We start from the raw sequence: 25,703 nt of genomic DNA, 5'->3' as shown, positions 1-25,703 counted from the left end.
TTATGACATATTTTTTAATACCTCACACATGACTAGCAAAAAAAAATTAGCAATGACAAGCAAAAACATTCTCAAACTGTTATTCAAGGAGTTATTCTTAAATCTTCTTACTGTTATAATCAACAACATTGTTCAAAAGTTGTTGTGAATATTCTAGATGTGTAACATCTCTTTTGTATCTCTCCCGGTGAATTTTGAAGTTTGAATGTAGAACTTCTGTTGCTTGTTTACTGAAGTGACCAAATCCTACATTTTTGATTTTGATGAACTGTATGTGTACATGCACGTGGCAAAAAACAACATTTCTTTTTGGTGTGATGGAAATTGAGAGTTCGATGTAGCTGTTTCTGAATTTCATAACCTTTTTTTCAAAGTGTAGATCCAGCTGGATGCCGAAGCATTCAGTAACCACATCTCTAAAATGAGACAGAGTTTGGATGAAGGGAATGGCCTGATTAAAATTAGCAGAATCAGCAAGCTGCTGCAACTTGCCCAAACCTCTCAAAATTTTCAAACTATCATTGCCATAGAAATGATCACCTTGGTAAAGCTAAAGTGGAACATGCAGTGCTGATGACCATTCCTTTGCACCAGGTCAAAGATCATCCAGATCAAAGATATAAGCTTTTAGTCTGGAAACTCCAACATTGGTAGATGCACCACGTTTTGGAAGACTTTTGATTTTCTCAAATTACCACGTAAACTGACAAACTCTTTTTGTTTCAATTTACAAAAAGAAAAATCAATCTGGACTGACAAGTTCTTTTGCTTGCTTCTTATACCACCAAAAGCTCTCCTGCTTCCACAGGTGAGGAGATTTGCTCACTCAATGCAACTAACAGCAACGGTGCCTGCTGCTATGAGATTGTATACCACAAATTATATTGGCAAGCTTCATACCACAGTGAATTTTTGGCACACTTTTCTTAAACTTAGATGAGGTCAAGAATGGATTTCACATTGATATAGGTCGCAATAAATAATGAGTTTAATAACAATATCAATATAAAATCCATTTTTAGGGTAGTCAATAATAGTCAAAGATTTTTTTGAATCTGGTAAAAATTATATACGCTTTTTTTGAACAAAAAAGAAAAAATTAACTTTTATTATTATGCTCTGATGACCTGATGAGCTATTTACGTTATGCTCTGATGAGCATTCCACTGATTTATCAATTGAAGAAATTGAAAGGACGTTCAAATCTATTAAAAAAATAAATCATATGGACCAGATGAAATAAATGGACACACGTGATTATAGATTGCTTTGAGCAATTAAAAGATGTTCTTTCCAAAGTTTTTAGCGCCTCAGTTAAACAAGAAATTTTTACAAAAAAGGTCGCCCTACCTCTGTGATTTCTATATTTTTAAAAATTATAGAAAAAATTATGTGCGTCAGACTATATTAACATCTTGAAAAAACAATTTACTATACGTTAATCAATTTGGTTTTTAAAAGGATAACTCAACAGAGCATACCATTATCCAGTTTGTTAATGAAATTTTAAAATCTTTTGAAGAATAAGAATATACAATAGGTATCTTTATTGATCTACCAAATACCTTCGATATGGTTGACCATCACATTTAACTCAAAAAGCTGAAATACTATGAAATAAATAAACAAGTGTTACGGTGGTTTAGAAGTAAACAATTTGTTGATTGTTAATCTGACCATATTTTGCACAGCGGTGCAAACCTCAAAAAATTGGCCATAATTAAAAATTTTTCAAAACATTTTTAAAATTAATTTTTTATGTTTTTTAAATGAATTATACTACTTATATCATATCTAAAATTGTATAGGTAAGTTATTTATTAACAGGACCGCTACACGGATTTAAAAGACGTCATATTTGTTATAAACTTTCATTAGCGCAGATGTTATAATTTATATATATTTTAAATTATTCATAAACTAAAATTTTTTTTTTGCATGTTTAAGCAAAAAAATGCAGCTTTTTACCAAAACAAAACAAAAAATTTGTGCCAAAAAAGTAAATTTAACCTGGTAATATGACTTGGAAGGAGAAAAACCTAGTTAAAGAAGAATCGAGTGATAAAGAAGAAGAGACCGATAAGGAAGAAGAGGCAGACGAAGTAGAAGAGATCGATAAGGAGGAAGAGGAGGACGAAGAAGAAAGAGCTTCATTTAGTAGATTATTACAAGATTTAAAAAGTAGTGATGCTGATTTGTTTGAGTAACTATTATGATTAATATTAATAAATTAACAGAGTATTTTTAAACAAAATCAATATTTTGATAAATGTTATTTTTATATATATTTATAAATATTATTTTTGTCTTTGCACCATAATCTTATTCTTATTATATTTTTTTATATAACTGAATAAAATAGAAAATTCGTTTCTATGGAAATAAATAAAGCGATTCCAATAATAACTCAAAAAAATGTTGTTAACATTCGCCAAATGCATCAAAAGTACTCGACTTTAAAATTGTTATAAAAACTGAAAAACTTAATAACTTGAACTGAATTTTTGTAAGAGTGTTGTATACCATTTGCAGTATAGGAAAATAAAATAAAAAATGTTTCTACCCCTCGGGCGATATAAATAAAATACATGAAAAAAATACCTTTTTTCAAAAAATTCACGATATAAATAAGAACGTGTAAAGTCATTTAAAAAAAAAAGGAAATTTTTTTAACCTAGCAATATGACTTAGTTATTAGTATTTATAAAAATTTAAAATTTTTTGCATTTACATATATTTTACACGAGTTATAAACATTGAGAATATTAGAGCAAAAAAAAGGTTGCGAGTTTGTAGCTTAAAATTTATCATAATGCATAAATATATGCAGCTGAATTTTTTTATCAGGTATTACCATAACCAGAATTTAATAAAGATTGAGTTAGATTAGTATGAGAGGATGTCTTTTAAACGAACAGCAAATTCAAAATTACAAAAAGCTGCATTTTTTTGCATTTTTTTATAGTAATTTTTGAAAATTTTTTTTTCACTTGAAGTAAGTGAAATCTTTTTGACGTAGAAATTAAGATATCTTAAACAAACTGAAAAAACAGAAATTTTAGTTTATGAATAATTAAAAAAAAAAAATTGAAATTATAACTTCTGCATTTTTTTAAATGAAAGTTTATTACAAAAATGACGTCTTTTAAATCCGTGTAGTGGTCCTGTTAATAAACATAAATAACTAACCTATATATTGTTAGATATAATATAAGCAGTATAATTCATTCAAAAAAAATAAAAAATTAATTTTATAATGTTTTGAAAATTTTTGAATTATGTCCAATTTTTTGAGGTTTGCACCACTATTCATCGGTAAGGAAGAAGGCATGAACTTCCTAGTTTTTTTTTTTTTTTAATTTTTTTATTTTACATTTATTGTTTATCTTCATACAATATATAAAAAAGAAAAAAAAATACAAATGAGTATATCAATAAAAAATAAAAAATAAAGAATGCGGAGACTCTTAGGAAAGAAGACCATTAGGTCTTGTCGCAGAGAACCGCAAAAAATATCAAGAAATAACAAAATATCTTGAAAATAACAAAGTGCCATAAAAATATCAAGAACAAAATCTCACAAGATTATATATTTAAAAAAAAAAAAAAACTTGTTAAATTTATCTAAAAATACTTTCTAAAATATTATTTTAATAAAAACATAAGATGAGAATCCGATAAACTATTATATGTTATATAATATATGTATTAAGCATTCATTTGACGTAACAGTGATAAAAATATAAAAATGTGTCTTTAATAGATAAAATGATTTCTTTCCCCAGCGGGCACACGACGTTGGAATAACGTTGAAATAACGTTGATCAACGTCAATCAACGTCAATCAATGTTATTTCAACGTTATTCCAACGTCGTGTGCCCGCTGGGTCAGATTGTTTTTTTTGAATAAAGGGCAATTTATTTGGAAGGAAAAATCAAAGTTTTGCAAAACTATTCTGTTCCAAAGAAAAGCTCCTTAAAATGATATACTTGACTTTCCAAAGATAGTTTAAAAAAAATAAGTATTGAATTAAAATATAATTTCTTAAGTTGCATTTACTTATATTATCTACAAGGTATATAGATTATAAAAGAAGTAGGAGATGCGTTAGTTTTACATTTTTTCATAAAACAAAGTATATTAAAAATAGTCAGATGCTAAACATTAGGAATTTTTATTTCAAATAAAAGAGGCTTGGTATGAACAAATCTATCTTTAAAATTGATTAGACGAGCAACATGCTTTTGCTGACAATAGAGTGGTAACAATTTAGATTTGTTGGTATTATCCCAGGAAGTATTTGCATAACCCATTGCAAAATGACAGATAAAAGAATGGATAAAAGAGAAATATATAAAATGGATAAAAAAGAAATATAGTTGTGTTAAAATGTGTTTATTTAAAGTATTACTTGCTTTATACATTATTCCTATACTTTTAGCAACTTCGTTGCACAAAAATTCTATTCTACGTGTAGTTAAATGCTTTCCGCGGTGCTCTGTGACAAAAACACCTAAAACAAAAATTGAACTACTACTACTACTACTACTACTACTACTACTACTACTACTACTACTACTACTACTACTACTACTACTACTACTACTACTACTACTACTACTACTACTACTACTACTACTACTACTACTACTACTACTACTACTACTACTACTACTACTACTACTACTACTACTACTACTACTACTACTACTACTACTACTACTACTACTACTACTACTACTACTACTACTACTACTACTACTACTACTACTACTACTAAACACACACTCATTGAGGCAATTTTACGGAGGGAGGGGAGGGATTGTGACACCCCTACATAAAGGAACATAGTCAGCTAGTCGGGTAGTTGAGACATTTTTGTTGGGTGAAATCTAGTTTTAAGATTTTTTTTTTTAATCAATTAGTACAGATTTAAAAGATTCACCCCCCCTCCAATCCTTTTGATTTTTTTGTAGAATTGCCCCTGCACACAAGCACAAACAAAAAACGCACACTTACAGATCCCCTCCTCGCACACAAACACATCCCTGTCATAATTCCTGATTTTACTTCAAAGGAAGCAAATTTAGATATAAATTAAAAATTTCGGAGAAATACCTCAGATCTTTTTTTCGGGGATTGAAATAAGTAACTTGTAGATAAGACGAATTTCAAATGTTAGCTTGTTAAATTATTACTTGTAAAAAATTACAGTGATCGGTAACAAATTTTTATATTTAATCCCCGCCTGCACGAGGAATGAATATTTAGCGCCCAATATTACTTTTTTAAAAAGCCTTTAAAAAAAAAATTCTAAACTAAACCTAAAAAGTTTATTGACGGATTTAAAAATTTTATTGTAAAAGTAGCGCTGATGCGTTATTATTGCAAGCAGTCTATTAATACCTGTCAATACGGGAATAAAGACTATAGTTTTAGGTTTTTTAAGTTTCAACAGTTTTGATTTTTTAAGAGGCTAGTTTAAATTGTAAAAAACACGTTTTTGATGTTATGCCCGTAGTGACATTTTTGATAATGGAGTTTAAGAAAAACGTTTATTTTGTTTCTAAAATAAGTTTTATTTTCTTAAAATATTTTACATAGTAGTGTAAATGAAGAAGAATAACATTTAAAATTAAATTTTAATTGAAATGCAGTAGTCAGAATATGTTCTTTTCACTTCAGCCGCGCCACTTTTACTAAAACCTATCCCCCCTTTCCTTACCCTATCCTTCAATATTAAATAATAGTTTTGAAATCAATATAACAGTTTTATAACCAATATAATAATAATTTTTCAACAAATATTATAATTGTTTAATTAAGTGAAATTCAATCGAATTAGAATTAAATACTTATATCGAACCGAATTTTTTGAAAAGAAAAGTTTCGATTAGTGTAAATAAATATTTTTAATGCAAAACATTAAGATATTTCGGCTACGGTCGGAGTTAATTCCTAAAATAATTTGTTTTTTTGAAAACAAATCATGGTATGTTGTCAGCAATTGAAATCGATTCCAAGCCTTATAAGCAGTATAGTTTTTTAATAACACTAATTAATAAGTTTTTTTGATCATTGGTTGTTAATTTTCAATCAATGTAGTTTTTTAAATCATTATTTACGCTTTTTTCTTAATAAGTTGTAAAAATTAAGTTTGTTTATGTTGTTTGTTTTTATTAAGTCTAAATTAAGTTTGCTTATCATAAACTTTATGCTATTTGATTAATTAAGAAGTCAATGGCATCAATTTAAATTATTTAGGTTATTATTGAAGCACTCAAATTTTTTAAAATTTATTTGAAATTAATGGGCCATTAGAAATGTTTTTTTGCAAATTAAATATGTGTGTGTGTGTGTGTGTGTGTGTGTGTGTGTGTGTGTGTGTGTGTGTGTGTGTGTGTGTGTGTGCATATAAATAATATATATATATATATATATATATATATATATATATATATATATATATATATATATATATATATATATATATATATATATATATATATATATATATATGATTTAGTTAATCAAGCACTCTCTTAAAGTAGGTGCAAAACAACATCATACAATACACCTTTATGTGTTTGTGTGTGTATGAGTGTATGTTTTTTTTAATTATATGTATGTATGAACAATGTGTTAACTAGCCTCTATTAAGTCTGCATATGGATAATTTCCAATCATATAGGACATAATAAGGAAGTTATTATGTCCCTTGTATGTATGTATGTATGTATGTATGTATGTATGTATGTATGTATGTATGTATGTATGTATGTATGTATGTATGTATGTATGTATGTATGTATGTATGTATGTGTGTGTGTATATATGTATGTATATATGTTTTTATGTAATATATTATTATAGTAGCTCAGTAATATAGATTATTACTGAGCTACTATAATTTTTACTATGTTAAAAATCTTATTTAGTTTATATCTATTTATCTCCCAAAGGCACATAGAGCTGCTAAAGATAAATAGGGTTTATTTAAAATTATTATTTTTTTAATTGTTATGGACAATCAAACCCTTGCGTTAAGAAACAGGTTTGAAACAAGTTATATGCATATATTTACTACTGTGAAGTGCTTCTATGATTTACTATTACAATTTTTTATATGATAGTAATATGTTCTAAAATAGATAAATATGAAAATCTAAAGTTTTTTTTATTGTTTTCATTACCATAATATTTTTATAAATTTTTTTTTTTTGTTTTAATAAAATTCCTAGCTAAATATGAAATAAAAATGGCAGAAAAAAGCGGTGGTGATATTACTTTGCCCAATCCAAAAGAAATTTGTATTCATGATAGTAAGTAATTGGTTTACCTTACATTTTTAGTTTTAATAACTTTATATATATATATATATATATATATATATATATATATATATATATATATATATATATATATATATATATATATATATATATATATATATATATATATATATATAATTAACAACACTTTTAAAATGTTTGATATACATGTTTCAAACTACATAGTTCATTTTCAGTAGAATTTACAAAAATCATTAAAAAACCGTTTTTATAATGGATTTAAATTGATCATTTTATTACAAAAATCTATTATAAAATCTATTACAAAAGGTTAAAAACACCATTAAAATACAATAACACAATGCGTCAGTCTCAGAACTCAACAACAAAAAAAACATAATAGGTTTCAAGTAGTTAAAAAAAAAAAAAATTAATCAATGTCATAACAGTCAAAATAGTCCAAGAATTATATGTTTGACTTTTTTATTTAAACAGGGTCTTTGCCACTTTATATGCAAGCTTTTTATATATATATATATATATATATATATATATATATATATATATATATATATATATATATATATATATATATATATATATATATATATATATATATACATACATATATATGTATATATGTATATGTGTATATTTTTTTTTTTTTTTTGTTATTTACATTCCTCAAGGCCATAAAGGCCACTACAGATGAGGAGGCTACTTAATAGTGGTTATAACCCTCTCTCAACTCTATAACTCCGAAACACGAACCTCGACGAACAAGGCCGCTGCGTGGAGAAACAAGTTGATATATATATATATATATGCATATACATTTTTATATATATACATATACAATTTATATATATATATATGTATATATATATATATATATATATACATATATATATATATATATATATATATATATATATATATATATAATTATTGAAATATTTTGTTGTAAATGATATATAAATATTGCATAAATTACCACAGATTTAGCATTAATTTTTGAAATAAAGACTGTGCTTAAGCACTCAAAAATTGCTATTACAGTAATAACTAATGTATTGAGGTATTGCTCTCAGAATGTTTGAATTAAAGAAAGAGTGAACATTTAATTTTATTTATTTAGACCAAATATTAACAACAAATTTGTTATTGTCGATCAATATTAATTACCTATCATTTTCTGTTGTATTTGTCATTTTGTTTTTTGGAAATCATTTTGGTTGATTTTTAATAACTTATTTGTTATTAGTCCAATATTTTGTCCAGTGAGATTGATTTTTTTACTCAGTCTACAAATTACTGGATTGACTGTATCTGCGTTTTTGTGTTGTTTTTTTTCTTTCTTAAAAATTCAGTTCTTAAAAATGTACTGCTTTATAATTCAGTTAGTTATAAAGCAGTACATTTTTGATTTATTCTATCATTTTCTCACTTTCATTTATTCAGAAAAACATTTTAAACTTTTATATAATTTTGACACTTAATTATCAATGATCATAATTATCTTTTTTTTTAATTCAATTTAAAAAAATTGATATATATATATATATATATATATATATATATATATATATATATATATATATATATATATATATATATAAATTAGGTTTATATGTCGTGAATTTATGTTTATAGATAATGAATTTATCAATGAGAGTGTTGAAAAGATCTCAGCTTTACCTTGGATTCGTTGCAATGATAGTGCAATATTAACTGAAAATCCTGCAAGAGCTACAGCAGACTTGAATCCTGGAGAATATGTACTCCAAACCCTTTTTACAGAATTTACTATCCTTGCACAAAAAAAAATTGATAGACTAATGACAGATGCATCAGTAAGTAGAACCAAAAAATGTTCAACTAAATCTTTTTCTGATTTTTTATAGTTATAATATCTTAAATAAAAATTTAGAACAAAAATTTGTACTCAAAATTCTTAATATTAAAAATTACTTAATAAACAATTTTTTTTTTTATTTACATAAAGAACATACTAGATTTTATTGTTTATGATTGACAAAATGTTTATGATTATAAGTTTTTTAAATAGATACGTTATTGTTATTTAAGAAAACATTCATATAAAATAAGATTACATCAAATGTTATTTTTATACAGTTAAAAAACATCTTATACAATTTAAAGATTTAATACTTTAGAATGTTTTATCACATAAATGGTTTAATATTTAACATAAAATTTGTTTTAACCCAATCATGTGCCTTATTTAACCCAATCATGTGCCATATTGGTTTAATACCCTACTTTATAGAATGCTCCTACTGTTATAGAATGCTCTGAAAGTCTTAGATCCTATGGTCTAAAGTTCTTCTGAAAAAATATTTTATGAAAGAAAGCAACTGTGATTTTAATCTTTTTAAAATAATCAGGAACTGAGTTTTTTATGAGAGTGAATTTTAAATAAAAAACTGTGGATTTATTAAAAATAAAGTGACTTATTTGTTAACTATGCATATATGTTTATTTGTTTATTATGTATATATAATACTAATCTTGTTGTTTTTTTTTCAAGTTTGTGAAATCTGGGTATTATAGTTCCAAGTTTTTTTCCAACATTCAAATGTTTTAATTATTGTTAACTGGAAAAATAATTTAGTTTTAAGTTTAAAAATTTTCAAAGCTTTTTAAAAAAAAGTTTTCACTCCATGTCATTTAAAAGGAAGTTAAGTGCTCCTGGTAGAATAGGTATATTCAAATGTTACAACCAAAGCATTGAGAGTGAATCAGTTCTATTTGCTGAAAAAAGTATAAATATAAACAAAAAAGTTCCAGAAAACCATTGTGTAACAAGTCTGTTTTCTATTGAAAATCAAAGTCTTGGTGATATTGTTATTGGCGAGTTAATAAATGCTTTTTTTGAATCTGCTGATAAAAAAGTTTCAGATTTTTGTAAATTGGTAAGATGATTGTCATTTGTATCATTGATGATTGTCTTTTATGTTTAGTTATTTTTTTATTATGTTATTGACATGAAATATGCACAAGTTTGCTTCCATATATAATCTTAAAAAGGTTATTTTATTAATTTTAAATCCTGAAATTGTTAAAACCATGCAATCATTAGGAATATGATACTAATTAAAATTAATTCAATAAATCAAACTGCTATTTGACCACTCTGTTCTGTTCAATAAAAAATTGTGAAAATAGAGAAGTAATGAATAAAAGAATCTGATTGGATTTAGAGTATAGTAGGATCCAATTCTCTAAGTACAAAATAAATGGTTTTACAATTTAAAAACTTTTCTTAAACATTAATATTGGTTTTGAATTCTCGAAAAGTCATTTTTAAATAAGTTATAAATCATTTTTTGTCATTATTTGTTCCTATAAAAGTTCCTTTAAAGTTTCTCGAAAATTACATTTTCAGTCATGACCCAAGAAAGCCACCTGCATGAAACAATACAACCTGAAACGATACACCATAAAGCGCATACATTCCAGTTACCAAAAATGATAAAAATTATGTCAGAGAAAAAAGATTTTTTATTTTTGTATTTTATTGCCCATTATACTGAAATAACATCATTCAAAAATTTTGGATTTTAATAATATTCAAAAATTTATATAGCTTTATTTATATGCAAGTACCATCACAAAATATTACTTAGTACTTTTTATTAACAAAATTTAGTGATTATTTATCCAAATCTCCATTTATAAAAAATAAATGAAAGTTAAAATTTTTATAAAAAGCACCATTTTTTTTATCAAAGCTACATCATTGTTTTATAATAACCTGAACTAAAACAATCTAATATGACGAAACTTTAAAAATATTTTAGTATTCATATGTAATCAAGAAATTAACTTAAGCTTATTTTTAATTGAAAACACATTAAATTTTTAAAGTTAATTGCATTTTCATAAATATCTAAGGACTTTCATAAAAGAATTAGTAATAGTTATTTGTGAAATATTTTATTAGGAAAAAACAAAATATCAGGTTTTGATTCAATTCTTTGTAAGAAGGAAGGAGAGTATTTGCATAACTGCATAAATAAAGAATAAAGACAGTTGCATCCAGTTAGGAATTAGAAGCAGATTCTGTCTCTTTTTAAAACACTTTGAATTGCACAGTTGCAAATCTGTTAGGAAAATTCAAGCTACTAAGATGAAAAAGTCACCATAGCAGCTTGAATCACAGAGTAAGCATAAGTATTGTAGTTTGTTACTGCTAAATCTTGTAGTAAATAGAAATTTTTAAAAACTTTAAAGGGGTATATTATATCATTAAAACATTTTTTCTGGAGTATGTATTATATGTTACATAAGTGATTTGTTATAAGGATTTCCCATAATAATAAAATATTAAATATAAACTATAGTTAATGCAATTTTTAACTTTTTAAATACTCTTATGAATCTCTTTTTATTGTCTTACACATTTCTTTTTTAAAAAATTTTCCTTACAAAAAGTTCAGAAATTTTTAGAGATTCCTAATTGCATAGTAATTTTGCATCAATCAGGGGTTTGTCTTTCACTCATTGGTGTATTTTTTTTGGTACCACTACGCAGCACATTTTTCACGGATTTGGATAATATTTCCTCCATGCCAACAATTTATAAAGTTTGACGGACAAACTTTAATATAAATAAGGGCATACAACAACAATTTTAAAATGCCAAATCAAGCTATATTGCACAATGATAACAAACTGCTGGGTGCTGTGTATGAAAAAATGCCCAGGCTATCTTACAGCAATCTAATTAGAAAAAATTCAAATCATTCACTTTAAAATTGATGTTTGCGAGTTCCTCAAGGCATTTGTGAGGCTTGTTAATCAACCATTCACAAAAAGGATAAAGGAAAAGATGTCACACTGCCTCGTCTTTTTGATTTTTCAACCATCAAAATTTGATCTGAGACGGGATCAAAGCTGTTAGATTTGCTGTAGCTGTTAGATTTGTCAAATAAAGCGCTTGAAGTTTACTTAAAAGAGTCCGTTAAAATTTAACAAGAAGAAACAAAAAAAGATGTGTGCTCTCTACTAAACTCTTTTGAACAAGGGCTTGCCACATTATTGCAAATAATCAACATCATAAAAAAAAATTTTAAGTTACTTGCCACAAAAAATGTTGCTACAGCTGAGCAAATATTGTCTTTTTTGATTAAAAAAAGGATGCAACACCTGAAATCATCAAAGTTTCACTATCAAAAAAAGAAAATAAACACTTCTATTGATGATGTTATTGAGAAGAGGAATTAAAGCTAATAATCTTGTTGTTCATTGTATTAGCCTGGCAGATCTAGCTATAGAGGTCCTCCTTCAACAATGTTGCGTTTCTTTCAAAGTTTTTTATAATTACTTGTTCAAAGTATTTTCTAATTACTTGTTCAAACTTAAAGTTGATAAAGGTACTAGCTTTTTGAAAAAGTTTTCATTATTATGACCACTTTAAATGATGTCCAATAGAGTACGTCACTTTAAACAAAAATGTACAAAGAAACTTCTAGCATCAAAATTATAGTGCCAACTTATATGGTAATTAAAAATTCAAAAAGAATAATTGAAAAAATTTTTTTTTTCTACTGGAAGACTCTTTTTTTTTTTAAGATGCCACATGGCAAAACTCATGAATTTAAAAAAATTCAATCTCAGTGAATTTAGTCCATTTTTGATGTACTTTGTGTCTAACAAATGAGAAAAAAATGGTAAAAAAAAGTAAAAAAATGTTGGTGTCATAAAATTGAAATTATTTTTTTACCAGAGGATTTTTTCTTTCCTTTTTTTTTTAAATTAAAGAAAAAAAAAAAAAAAAAAAAAATAATAAAATTGATGATTTTACAAATTTTCATCTCAATCAATTTTATTCTTTATTGTTCTTTGTGTCTAAACAGATATAAAAAAGACAAATCTATTTTTTCTCTCAAATCCACAAACAGATACCCACATTGCCAGACATTAAGCTTATTTTTGAAAATTGAAAAATTTTTTAGGGATCGGAATTAATGGCTCCAACTGTACAATAAGTTCAAATGTATTTCCATACTGTTCATTTTAAAAAGAACTATTCCAATTGGTCCAGTGAAATGGTCCAGAAGAAACACTTATGTGTTCTTCTTTTATAAATTTTTAATAAAATTGTTTTGCCCTAAAATTCTGGTGGAATCTTTTCTGCCAAAGTTTCACATATGGTTAAATATCAAATCTTAAAGAAGCTTCAACAGTATTACTAATAGACATAAAATTTAGTTTCCAGTTATCATTTGAAGCGGTTCATTATTCAAATTATCATTGGTAATTATTTTCGGATACTCGAACTGTATTGAATTATCACTTATGAAATAATCAACAAGATCTTTTTTTCTCTTTTTTTCTCTTTTTTTTCAATTTTTTATTTCTAGGCTTGACTTTTTTTTCAGTTTCCTCTTTTATAAAGAAACCTGTCTAGCTGTTTCCTCAGTATCATTACAAATCATTTCATGTTTCGATGGAGAGCCAGTTTTTTTCTTTCAAGCTTTTAACCAAGTAAGATCACTTTTGGAATCTTTTTTCCCTTGGACAGGTACACTGAATATGTGCAAGATCTAAACAACTATTTGATTTGTGCACTTTTCAAATTTACAAGATGTAATGTCAAGCAATCAATCTAATTTGATTTTCCAGGTAGAAACAGTTTTTTGGGCTGTCTTTCCTCTAGAAATATCATTAAACTTATTTCAGGCTCATTCTTAACTATTTTTAAATCTTAATTATTACCACTGAAAACTTGAAAAGAGCCTGCTATTTGTACACAAAGTTCTCTTACAGAAATTACCTTTTTAAAAATATGGTCACCCAGAATATGCCCAAAAGTCGTTATGACTTTAATAGCAAAAATTTGTAGAAAATTTAGGTTATTCTTTGTTCAAATTTATTTATTTGTTAGAATATAATGAAAAATATTTTGTGTTGTAGGGTATCTATGTTTAAAAAATATAATTTTTGAGTGCTGTAAAAAAGGAAGTTTTAGGAGTGCTCTCATTCTGCTCTTAGATGCAATAAAGTATTAAACATAAATTTTTTTTTCTTTCTTGGATTTAATAGTTAGATTTCAATTTTGACGTTTGGTAACTAAAATGTATGGTTTTTCACTCTATATAAGTGTCTTTTATGAATCATGACCTAGGTTGTGGGTCATGACACCCCAAAATATAAAACAGTGCCATACTAACAGACCTCACAGCACTACAATGATCTTAATTTTGAATTGTTGCAAGAAAGAAATTGGTTACACTAATTTCCTTTAATCAAAAGATACACGATATCTGCTATTGTGCATTTCCATTTCTGTGTATGATTTTTTATTTTTCTATGTTTTTACAATTAGAAGCTGGCTTGAAGCAATTTGATATATGAATAATTTTGAAGCAATTTGATATATGAATAATTTTGAAGCAATATGATATATGAATAATTTTGAAGTAATATCAGGCCTTGTTTTAAATAAAAAATGCTTAATGCATTAGCTTAATGCAATATTTAATGTCATAAAAGTAAAGGAATGTTTATTTTTGTTATTTTTTTTTTAATATTAAATGATTAAATTTAATATTGAATTATTAAAAATATTTGATATTACCAAATTTCTTTCTTTTCTCTACATTTGCATAAATGAATAAAAATATGTTGAATTTTTGAATTTTTAAAATGTTTATTTCTTAAATTTATAATTGTGACTTTGCAACTACAAATGATTTTTTATTTAAAAAAAATTAGGGAGCAAATAGCAAATAAAAAAATTACGTTAATTTATTTACTTTATTTATTAAAAGTTTATTAGTTTATTATTTTATTATTAAAATTATATCGCTGTATATATTGTTTGTTAAAAATAATTGCTGCGATTTAACTTGCATTAAAAGTTTAACTTGCATTTTGTGCAAATTTTTGATGCAGTCGTTTATTTAAAATTTAATTTTGAATTGAAAAAAAAAATGTTTAGGAAGGAAAAACCAAAAAAAAGGGATTGCGATAAAAAAAAGCTGATTTTTTTTTTAAGATCAAATTAAATTTAAATATTGAACAATATTTAGTAATAATTTTAGATTTAACAGTTAATTTAAACTCAAGCATTAACTTTAATTTTAATAAACTTAAATATACTTTTTAGATCGAAATTAAATTATATATTTTTAAAATCTAAATTAAATTATATATTTTTTTTATCAGAATAAAATTATATATTTTTATTAAATTAGTTTTAAATTAAATTATATATTTTTTATCAGAATTAAATTATTTTTTATGATCTTTGCTTCAAGCTTAAAAAATCAATCATTACAATAAAATAAAAACAAAATAAAAATGAACTTTTAATTTTATTTGAGTTTTTTTCATTAGTAAATAGTGCTTATATCAAACATAATTGTCATTCAAACTTTTGTAACAAATATTTTTACATAAACGTCATTCAAAAGTTATTGTGATTTTTTTTAAAATTAATTACTTCTTTTATCTTACCGCTTATAGAATAATTTCAAAGTTAAAAAATGATAAAAAGTCACTTAACTGAAATCGCTTATTGCTTACGTAAAATTGCTTAAGGCCTACGTAAATCGTTTTATGCGTAACGCTTTAAGACAGGGCCTGAATATGGTTGTTACAATTTGATATATGAATAATCAATATACTATTGTGGTTATTTTAAAGAACAGTTATAACAAAAGTATTTTTATCATATTTTAGGCTACCTGAATGTTTAAATATATATTTTTTGCGTTTTTATGTCGCAATAGTTTAAAAAGTATACAATGATTTTCTAACGCTATACTCTACCTAGAATTGATTAATGACTACTATTTCTCATTGAAAATATATTAAATATGAGTTGTTGAGGTATAATTTTCCACTTGAAATACTTATAAGCAATTTATTTTTTATAAAAATAGCTACATGAACTTGACAAACTTAGAACTTTTGCGCATGCAGATCATAAATGAACATTTACTTAAACGAATGTTGTGACTTTATGATAAATTATGCAATCCAGCAACATTCTGGAAATCTTTACTAATATATAAAGTATTATTAAAAAAAAAGTATACTGCTAAAACTTATACTTTCCAAAGAATTAAAGTTTATTTATCTAGTAACAGTCCTCGGAATTAGGAAAAATGAGGATGGCAAGAATTTGCAGACCTTAAATTGTTTGAGGCCAACATCATAACCACCCACCTAAAAGTGTTTAAGGTTGGCAAAAAATTGCCAGCCTCGTTTCTATGTTTTATGGTACCCCTTTGTGTCAAATTTTTTTGCCGAGTTTATGCTGACCTCTAACAGAGGTCAGCATAAATTCGATCAATTTGAGGTCGGTGGTAAATAACCGACCTCATTTTTCCTAATTCCTAGGGTTGATTATTAAAGTGTACCATTCTTAGTTTACAAAATATTTTTATAAATTAGAATTAAATGAGAGTAAATCAAAGATTACCAGTACTATTATTATGAAAATAATTGACAAAACATATACAAGCTTCCATGATTGATTTTTTGGAAATGCCTTATTTTAATTGTCATTAGAAATATTTTTTATTTTTAGGTTATACAGAAGACATTTAAGTAATTACATAATTTTAAATTACAATTGAAAAATAAAAACTGAATTAAAAAAAGTTTCCTATAATTTTTTATCTCCTTAAAAACTCCATTCAAAATGTCAGTATCTTTTAAGAAGATTATAAGATGATTAGGTTTTAAAAGATAAAATGGATAATTTGTATCTAAAGACACAATTTCCTGCTCTATCTTTTATAGTTTTTTAAATGTTTTAATTCTTCAGAAAAGAAAAAAGAAAAAAAAGGATCAATGAAAAAAAAGATTGCTGCCACTTAGTTGATGTAACAGCACTCCTTGCATTTTCTCATTATTAAGTCAGTCGATGTATTTACTGAAAACCTTTCAGCTACCTATTTCAGTATCAGTTCACCCTTGGAGTTAGGAAAAATGAGCTTGATATTAAATTGCCGACATTAAACTGTTAGAGGTTGGCATCAGGTCAGCAAAAAAAATTTGAAACAAAGGAGTTACCATAAAACAAACAAGGTCGGCAATTTTTTGCTGACTTCAAACACTTTGAAGTCAGCAGTTAAGTTGGCATTGCAGAATGCTGACCCTAATTCCCAGGGCTGTATGCATATATGCTTACAGCCCTGAATATAATTTAATAAAACATCATGTTCGGTATCATGCTATTTATTATTGTTGATATTTCAGCTTTTATAGCAAGAGCCATTATCAAACTAAATTAAACATTAAAAAAAAAATTTGTTTCTTACTTTTTTATTGTACAGTATGGCAGTATTGTACAGTTATTGCTTACAAAGCAAGCCAATACTGCAACTTATATCAAGTCAATTTTTTCATTAAAATATTTTAGACTTTTTTTTATTTTTTCATATTTCTTTTTGGATACGTCTTTAAAATACACTTATATTTTTTGGTAAGTAGTATATGAAATTTTAAGACTTACTTTGTTTAACTAAGATGTGTAAATTTATCATTATTAATAAAAAAATCTCTTCTTGGTGTCTATCATTTTTTATCTTGGTCACCAGAGTTCCAGAGTTCTAAAAAAATCAATAGAACTTGCATGCATGTGTCAAACTATTAAATTGAAATAAGTAAACTAATTATATTTTACTCTGAAAACATTAAAGATTATTTTGTTAAAGGTTTCATCATTAAAAAATGAAAATTTGATAATTTGCCAATAATATAGTTTAAATAAACATCATTTTGAATTTTACCTTTTCCATCTTTTTTTTTTTCATTTCTAATAAACAATTTAACATGCAAATTTTTCTCAAATTTTTCTTTACCTGTAATTATTAGTAGTTTAGATTTTGTAATATTATTAGTCTAAAATTAGGCCTACTAATTAAGCCTTTTATTATTTAAAAACTTTGGCATATATATAATTCTGGCATATATAAAATTTGCCGAATGGTCACACATGAGCAGTGAATGCCTGAGGGGAGAAATGAAGTTCATTAGAATAAAGGAGAATTATTTTTCAAACAAAGCATATTTTGACAGTTGTCAAGACAAAAAATAAAGATTAATAGAGAAATACTTAAATTATAAATAAGACAGACAATGCACCTAAACAGTACTAATAATAATAATAAACAATAAATTGTTTTATAAACACTAATTTTAACGAAGATATACAAAAAATATGTCACCAAACAAAAAATAAATAAAACAAAAAATTGACTACAAAAATAAAAAGTATGCATCCAGCAATGAAAGGCTTCAGAATGGAAAAAAAACATTAATGCCAATGTGTAAACATAATTTGTGTAGTGATTAAGTAATAAACATCTCCTCAGAGTCGCGTCTATTATTACTGGCGTTTCGATGAGGATCAGCACTTATAACTAGTTTATCCCGTCAGACAAACATCATTGCCACTTATGCCACCCTGCGACTTACGCCTATTCCATACTGCAGTAAAAAAGGATTAACAACAAATCGCCAAAACCCAACCACACCCAAATTTGTAAAACACTAATATTTTTTTGATGATATGATGTAAAAAGTGTCCATCTACTTGCAAAATATAAATAAAAATAATTAAATAAATCACTTACCATACCACCGGTAGAAAAAACTAAGCACAATAAATTAAAATTAAAATAAAAACGCCAGTAACAAAACTAAAACAACTTAAGTGTGTAAACAGAAAATACTAATAAATTTTCCCCTAAGACCATTTAAACCATATAGGTACTTCCAGCACAAATAAACCAAAAACAATCAAATGGCAATATACCCTATTAAAAACCCTTTTAAAATTAAATAAAAACTCTAACGCTGTCATAGATACTTCATTCGAATTTTGTTAACCAATCTAAAGTGTTAGAAAATGAAACAACCCGCGCAACTTAAAATCATAACTAAAAATCAAGTAATATATGAAAAAGTAGAAAATATATATATATCGCCTACAAAAATGTAAAGATTTAAAAATGTAGTGAAGGATATAAGAAGTTCTCTGAATAATAATAAAAGACGAAAATTGTGCATGTGAAAATTAAAACAAAGCTGAGTAATGAATGTAATATAATATAGCATAAAAGTTCCTTGATAATGGTAAAAATATGAAAATCAGCAGATAAATAATATATTAAAAAATAGTGTCATAAGATTAACTAAATACTAAAATAAAATACCAGATAAATTTTAGCCAAATAAGTGGTTCAAAAATTATTTTGGGTGATAAAGCAATAATATTAGTCGTGATATAAAAATGATGTACGAAGCGAGAAAAATATTGTTTAGAAGTAAAGTCTTCTCAACGGTCCGAATTAAAGGTAACTTTGAGACCATATCTAAATCGAAGTTTCCGAAAAAGTAAAGTTTTCTCTACGTTCGAATTAAATGTAATTTTGAGACCATAACAAAACAACAACAAAAAGACGTTCATCAACAAAACATGTCGAAAGCCGCTAGTCAAAAAGAATCGCTCTTATATATATATATATATATATACATTTTTATATATATACACACACATACATCTGCACGCATACATACATACATACATACATACATACATACATACATACATACATACATACATACATACATACATACATACATACATACATACATACATACAATATTCATATATACATATATATGATACATATATACACATATATACATATATACATACATACATACATACATTCATACATACATACATACATACATACATACATACATACATACATACATACATACACACACATACATATATACATATATATATATATAAACTACGAGTTTTCTCTATGGTCCGAATTAAGCGTTTTATTGAGACCATAACAAAAGCGATACAAAAAACTTCATCAACAAATAAGTAAGAACATTTTCCTTTTTTTGAATTAAACCTTTTCCATCTTTTTTTTTTTCATTCCTAATAAACAATTTAACATGCAAATTTTTCTCAAATTTTTCTTTACTTGTAATTATTAGTAGTTTAGATTTTGTAATATTATTAGTCTAAAATTAAGCCTGCTAAATAAGCCTTTTATTATTTAAAAACTTTAGCATATATATAATTCTGTCATATATAATATTTGCCGAATGGTCACACATGAGCAGTGAATGCCTGAGGGTGAGACCTACTAATTACTACTAATTAAGCCTTTTTTATATATAGATATTTTAAATATAGCTTTATTGCAAAAACAACAACAAAAAAGCAATGTATAGTTAAGGTACAATCTATTATCACATATCCGCTTTGTGGCTACTGTAAGTAGGCGATAGCTGTTTTGTCAAAAATATTGTTAGAACAAGATTTTTGAGACCTGGTTCTAACCTTCAGGTTTATTTGGTTTTGTTTGTTATCTCAATTATATTGTGTCCATTAAAGTTTTTTTTAATTTCAGGAGCGGCCTTTATCTAAGTCTCTTCAAAGAGGAGAGGATCCACAGTTTGATCAGGTATTTGTTAATTTTACGATTTTTTTATTTAAACAAGTTGACATTAGCCACCCAATTCTAGCTAAACATTAACAGCAATAGAGTAACTTTGCTGTTATTAAAAATAAAAAAAGTATTTTAAAGTGTGCATTATGTATGTATGTATATATGTATGTATGTATGTATGTATGTATGTATGTATGTATGTATGTATGTATGTATGTATGTATGTATGTATGTATGTATGTATGTATGTATGTATGTATGTATGTATGTATGTTTGCAACCCTCAGAATTAGGGTCGGCATTCGGCAATGCTGGTTTAACTGCTGACCTATAAGTGTTTGAGGTTGGCAAAAAATTGCTGACCTCATTTCTAATTTTTATGGAAACCTCTTTGTGTCATGTTTGTATGTATTTATTTAAATATATATCGCTTTTCTATTTCTTCAATTTAAAAGAAATAACAAAATAAAAAATAAAGAAGTTTTAAAGGGATAATGCTAATTAAATTAAGCATTTATAAAATTTGTTTTTTAAAATAAAATTTGTTTTTATTTGATTATTTTGTTTTTTTTTTTAGCTTCTATGTTCATTAAGTTCTGTTGCTGAACATTGTCTATCATCATTGCTAAAAACATTGTTTCTTTGGTATGAAAGGCAGGTAAAAGTTTTAATTTTAAAGGCAGGTTAAATTTTTTCAATGTTAATTTATTGATTTTAAATGTTTAACAAAGAAGATATTTTTGATTATTTTATAACAACAATATTTTGACCTTTGTTTTGTTAGAAAGTAATTCCAAAATTGTTAATTGATGTTCAGATTTTTCTTTGATTAGATTAAATATCAAAATAAATTTGTGATTTTTACTAAATCTTTAACTCTCTAAGAAACTGCAAATTATGAATTGTTGGGACTAAATATTTCACTGGAGGCACCATGCAGTCATGTTTTTTTGTGAAGCAATCACAAAAAAGTTAAACATACAGCTTGATTCTTTATGTTTTTTAATTTTCTTATTATATAATAGTTAATAAGTAAATCTGCAGTTCAAATCACATTAACAATTTACTGTCTGTAGTGTATCTAATACAGCTTTACTATGTATACACAATGTATGAAACATACTTGATGGCGTCATACTTAAATGGGATGAAATAAGTTATGTTTTAGTTTAAAATTACCAACTAAAAAATAACTTTTAAAGTGTCTTTTAAAGTGTCTTTTAAAGAAAATTTGAAATGGTTAACTATAATTAATTATCTATTTTAAATGAATGAAAAACATAATAAAAAATAAAATAAAATAAAGAAAAAATAAAAATATTCAATCTATGATTGCATTTTTAATTTTGTAAATTTTTTTAAAGATGTTACTCTTTTTTTGTACTTGTTTTATTTTTTTACTTATTATATTGTTTTTTTGTTTTGTTTTTTTACTTATGTTGTTTTTACTTTCTTTTATTACTTTAATTTACACTTTTACCTTCTTAACTGTTGTTATATTACATACCATAGTAACGTTATAACCTTGACAAACAAGGTTTTTGCACAGAGATACAAGTTGAGCATAGTACTTCAAGGATGTGGGTTTAAACTTTGTATCTTTCACTTACAAAGCAAGTAGTCTGTCCCTTTATTATGGTTACCACATTTTATATATTAAATGAGTGCTAGGGTTACCTACATTGATCATTTTCAATGACTCTCTTAAGTTTTCCACATTTTTCAAAGTCTTATTATTCGTTTACTCGTCTTTAAAAAGATATTATTTTTTATGTATTTAAAAAATACATACTTATGTAAATATAAAAAAATATATACAATATTCAATAATATATTTTATAAAAAATCATTAGCAGTGATTTGTTACTTTATTTAAATGCACTTCAATAATATAAAAATGAAAGTAAAGATCAAAGTTATATAATTCAAACGGCTTTCAAAAAAGTTTGTCATTTTTTTCTTCTCAACAAAATATTTCTTCTTTGAGTGTATTAACTTTAATATTTCTTATATAAAGTTTATTAAAAAGACAATCATTGTTTAAAGTTGTTGCTTATAAAATTAAAATTTTTTTTAGGAGCAGAAGTTTTTAGGAGTAGGTGTTCAATCCCTACCACCTCCCTGTTAATACTGTGCTCAACTTGTTTCTCTGCGCAGTGGTCTTGTTTGTCAAGGTTCATGTTTCAGGGTTATAAAGTTGAGAGAGGGTTAACCCCATAGTTAAAGTTATTTCCTTGACTGTAGTGGCCTTTTCAGCCTTGGGGAGATGAATTATCATTAAAAATAAAATTAAAGATAGAATAATTAAAATAAAAATGGAGAAGAAAATGTATAAATATATAAATGTTTGATCTAAGTTCTAAATTAAAATAATTAATGATAAAATTGGAGAAAAAAAGAAAAAATTATTTAAATAATTAGTTAGATAATTAAAATAAAAACAGAAAAACAAACGTTTTATTTAAATTCTAAATAAAATAATACTTAAAAGTGTTTTCACAACTTTTCACAAAAGTTTGTTGAACAAAAAAGATTTTTTGTAATTTAAAAACAACCCTTTAAATTACAAAAAACAACACTTTTTTTTTTTAAAAAAAAAAAACAATGTTTTTTTTTTGGTAGGCACTTTTTAATGCACTCGCCAAAGTTTTTGTGGGTATGTGGGTAAGTGCCAAAGTGCAGAACAAACTAAGAGGTGTGACATACATACATACATACATATATATATATATATATATATATATATATATATATATATATATATATATATATATATATATATATATATATATATATATATATATATATATATATATATATATATATATAAATATATATATATATAAATAAATTAGTAAAAGACACTTATCTAACTTTTTTCTTCAACTTGCAGTTTCACCATTGCTAAAGTTTCACTGCATTGCATTGAGCACTCTATTTGTAAAATACACTAACATAATTTACATATATATATATATATATATATATATATATATATATATATATATATATATATATATATATATATATATATATATATATATATACTATATACATTATATATATACTATATATATTATGTAAATACTATATGTATTATATATATACTATATGTATTATTTATTTATTTCTACAGCACAGACATTATCTCTGCAGAGTAGGACTATTATCCTACTATAGTAGCAATTAGTCAATTACATGCTGTGTGATAAGACATCATATATTTTTTTAAATTCTCAAACTGTTTTTGATGCTACTAAGTCATTCGGCAAATTGTTCCAATGTGGTACTATCCTGTTGCTAAAGAATTTTTCTCGATAACTGTGTTTACTAAACTCTCTATACTCTTTGTGTGCTTCTCCATATTCATGAATATCCTTATTCAACTCCATATTCTCCTCCATATATATTCTCCATATATATGCTATATGTATTACATTTATACTATATGTATTATATATATACTATATATATTATATATATACTATATATTTTATATATATATTATATATACTATATATATTATATACATAATATCAGGGATGCGGAGTCCCAAAAGGACTCTGGCTTTATAACTCTACTTTTTCCAAGTCTGTAGTGTCCAGAAGCTCTAAACATGTTTGTTGACTTATGATCTGCTATAAGAAAAAAATTCATGAGATTTAATGACTTGAAACTTATTGTTTTTAAGCCCGGAGTCCTGGAGTCCTTGCCGCCATTATACCTAAGGACTCTGGGTTCAAAAAATGATTGTTTCTCTAATCTAAAAGTCTTAATTTTTTTCCTAATAGTAATCCATAAACTTGTTGATATTTTTAGAACTCTTGGATACCAAAAACTAGGATTTTGCGGAGTCCTTTTTGGGACTCCGCATCCCTGCATAATATATATATTCTTTATATATTCTATATATATACTATATATATTTTATATATACTATATATATTCTATATATGCTATATATATTATATATATACTATATATATTCTATATATGCTGTATGTATATATATATATATATATATATATATATATATATATATATATATATATATATATATATAAATATATATATATATATATAAATATATATATATATATATATATATATATATATATATATATATATATATATATATAGAGAGAGAGAGAGAGAGAGAGAGAGAGAGAGAGAGAGAGAGAGAGAGAGAGAGAGAGAGAGAGAGAGAGAGAGAGAGAGAGAGAGAAATAGATTTTTGCTTTAATATTGGCTATATAAATAGTAATAATGTTACAAAATAAAATTAAAATGTGGCATTAAAGTTGAAATAAAATATGGTTTGTTTTCAGAGTTCTGGTTGTGATGATGCAACACCTAGAAGTCCAAGTCGAACTCGAAAGTAAGTTTTCATTTTAAAAATTAACTAAATATTTTTATTTGTAATTTCTACTTGTATTCTATGTAGTTTACAAAAAAATATAAATTAAAATCATAATGTAGTTAAAAACTAAATTAGTACACATTTACATGTGTTTCAGTAGCAATTTTTATTTAAATTGGTATTGAAATTATAGGTTTTATTTAAATTCTATAAAAGTTTTGTAAATGTTAAATTTTTTGAATCATATGTTCTTGCAACAAATGTACTTTATTGTTAGCTGAATCTTTTTTTCTTCAAGCTTATTTTTAAATAATTTTTTTAGTGGAACAGAGTCTCCAAGACCTGGATCAAGAGCTTCATTTAAAGAGAAAGATGTCATTTTATGGGAGAGGAGAAATGTAAGTTTATTAAGATTTTTTTTATTTTTTTAATTATCTATTAACAAATTTTTAATAAAATGTTATAGAAATAATAATAATAAAAACATATAAAAAAACAACAACAATGAGAAGTAAGAAAGTAGCATAAGTTATTTAATTATTTATAAACAAAGTTTGAATAAAATGTTATAGAGATAATAAAAA

The 25,703-nt window shown here is 25.1% G+C and overlaps 1 protein-coding gene across 1 annotated transcript in view; it reads left to right on the top strand.

The window, feature by feature from the left end:
* Positions 1 to 7,239: 7,239 nt before the first annotated feature.
* Positions 7,240 to 25,703, top strand: part of LOC100205062 (protein furry homolog-like) — a 94,921-nt gene continuing 76,457 nt past the window's right edge. Inside the window, exons 1-6 of the mRNA XM_065813676.1 lie at positions 7,240 to 7,323; positions 8,947 to 9,146; positions 20,721 to 20,774; positions 21,337 to 21,417; positions 25,088 to 25,137; positions 25,442 to 25,517. Coding sequence (XP_065669748.1) covers positions 7,260 to 7,323; positions 8,947 to 9,146; positions 20,721 to 20,774; positions 21,337 to 21,417; positions 25,088 to 25,137; positions 25,442 to 25,517 — 525 coding nt within the window. The 5' untranslated portion in view covers positions 7,240 to 7,259. The remainder of the gene's footprint in view (positions 7,324 to 8,946; positions 9,147 to 20,720; positions 20,775 to 21,336; positions 21,418 to 25,087; positions 25,138 to 25,441; positions 25,518 to 25,703) is intronic.

This window comes from Hydra vulgaris, chromosome 12 (assembly GCF_038396675.1).
Source record: "Hydra vulgaris chromosome 12, alternate assembly HydraT2T_AEP".
NCBI lineage: Eukaryota > Metazoa > Cnidaria > Hydrozoa > Anthoathecata > Hydridae > Hydra > Hydra vulgaris.
The sequence above is the reverse complement of the archived record's forward strand: the minus strand, read 5'-3'. Positions and strand labels throughout refer to the sequence as shown.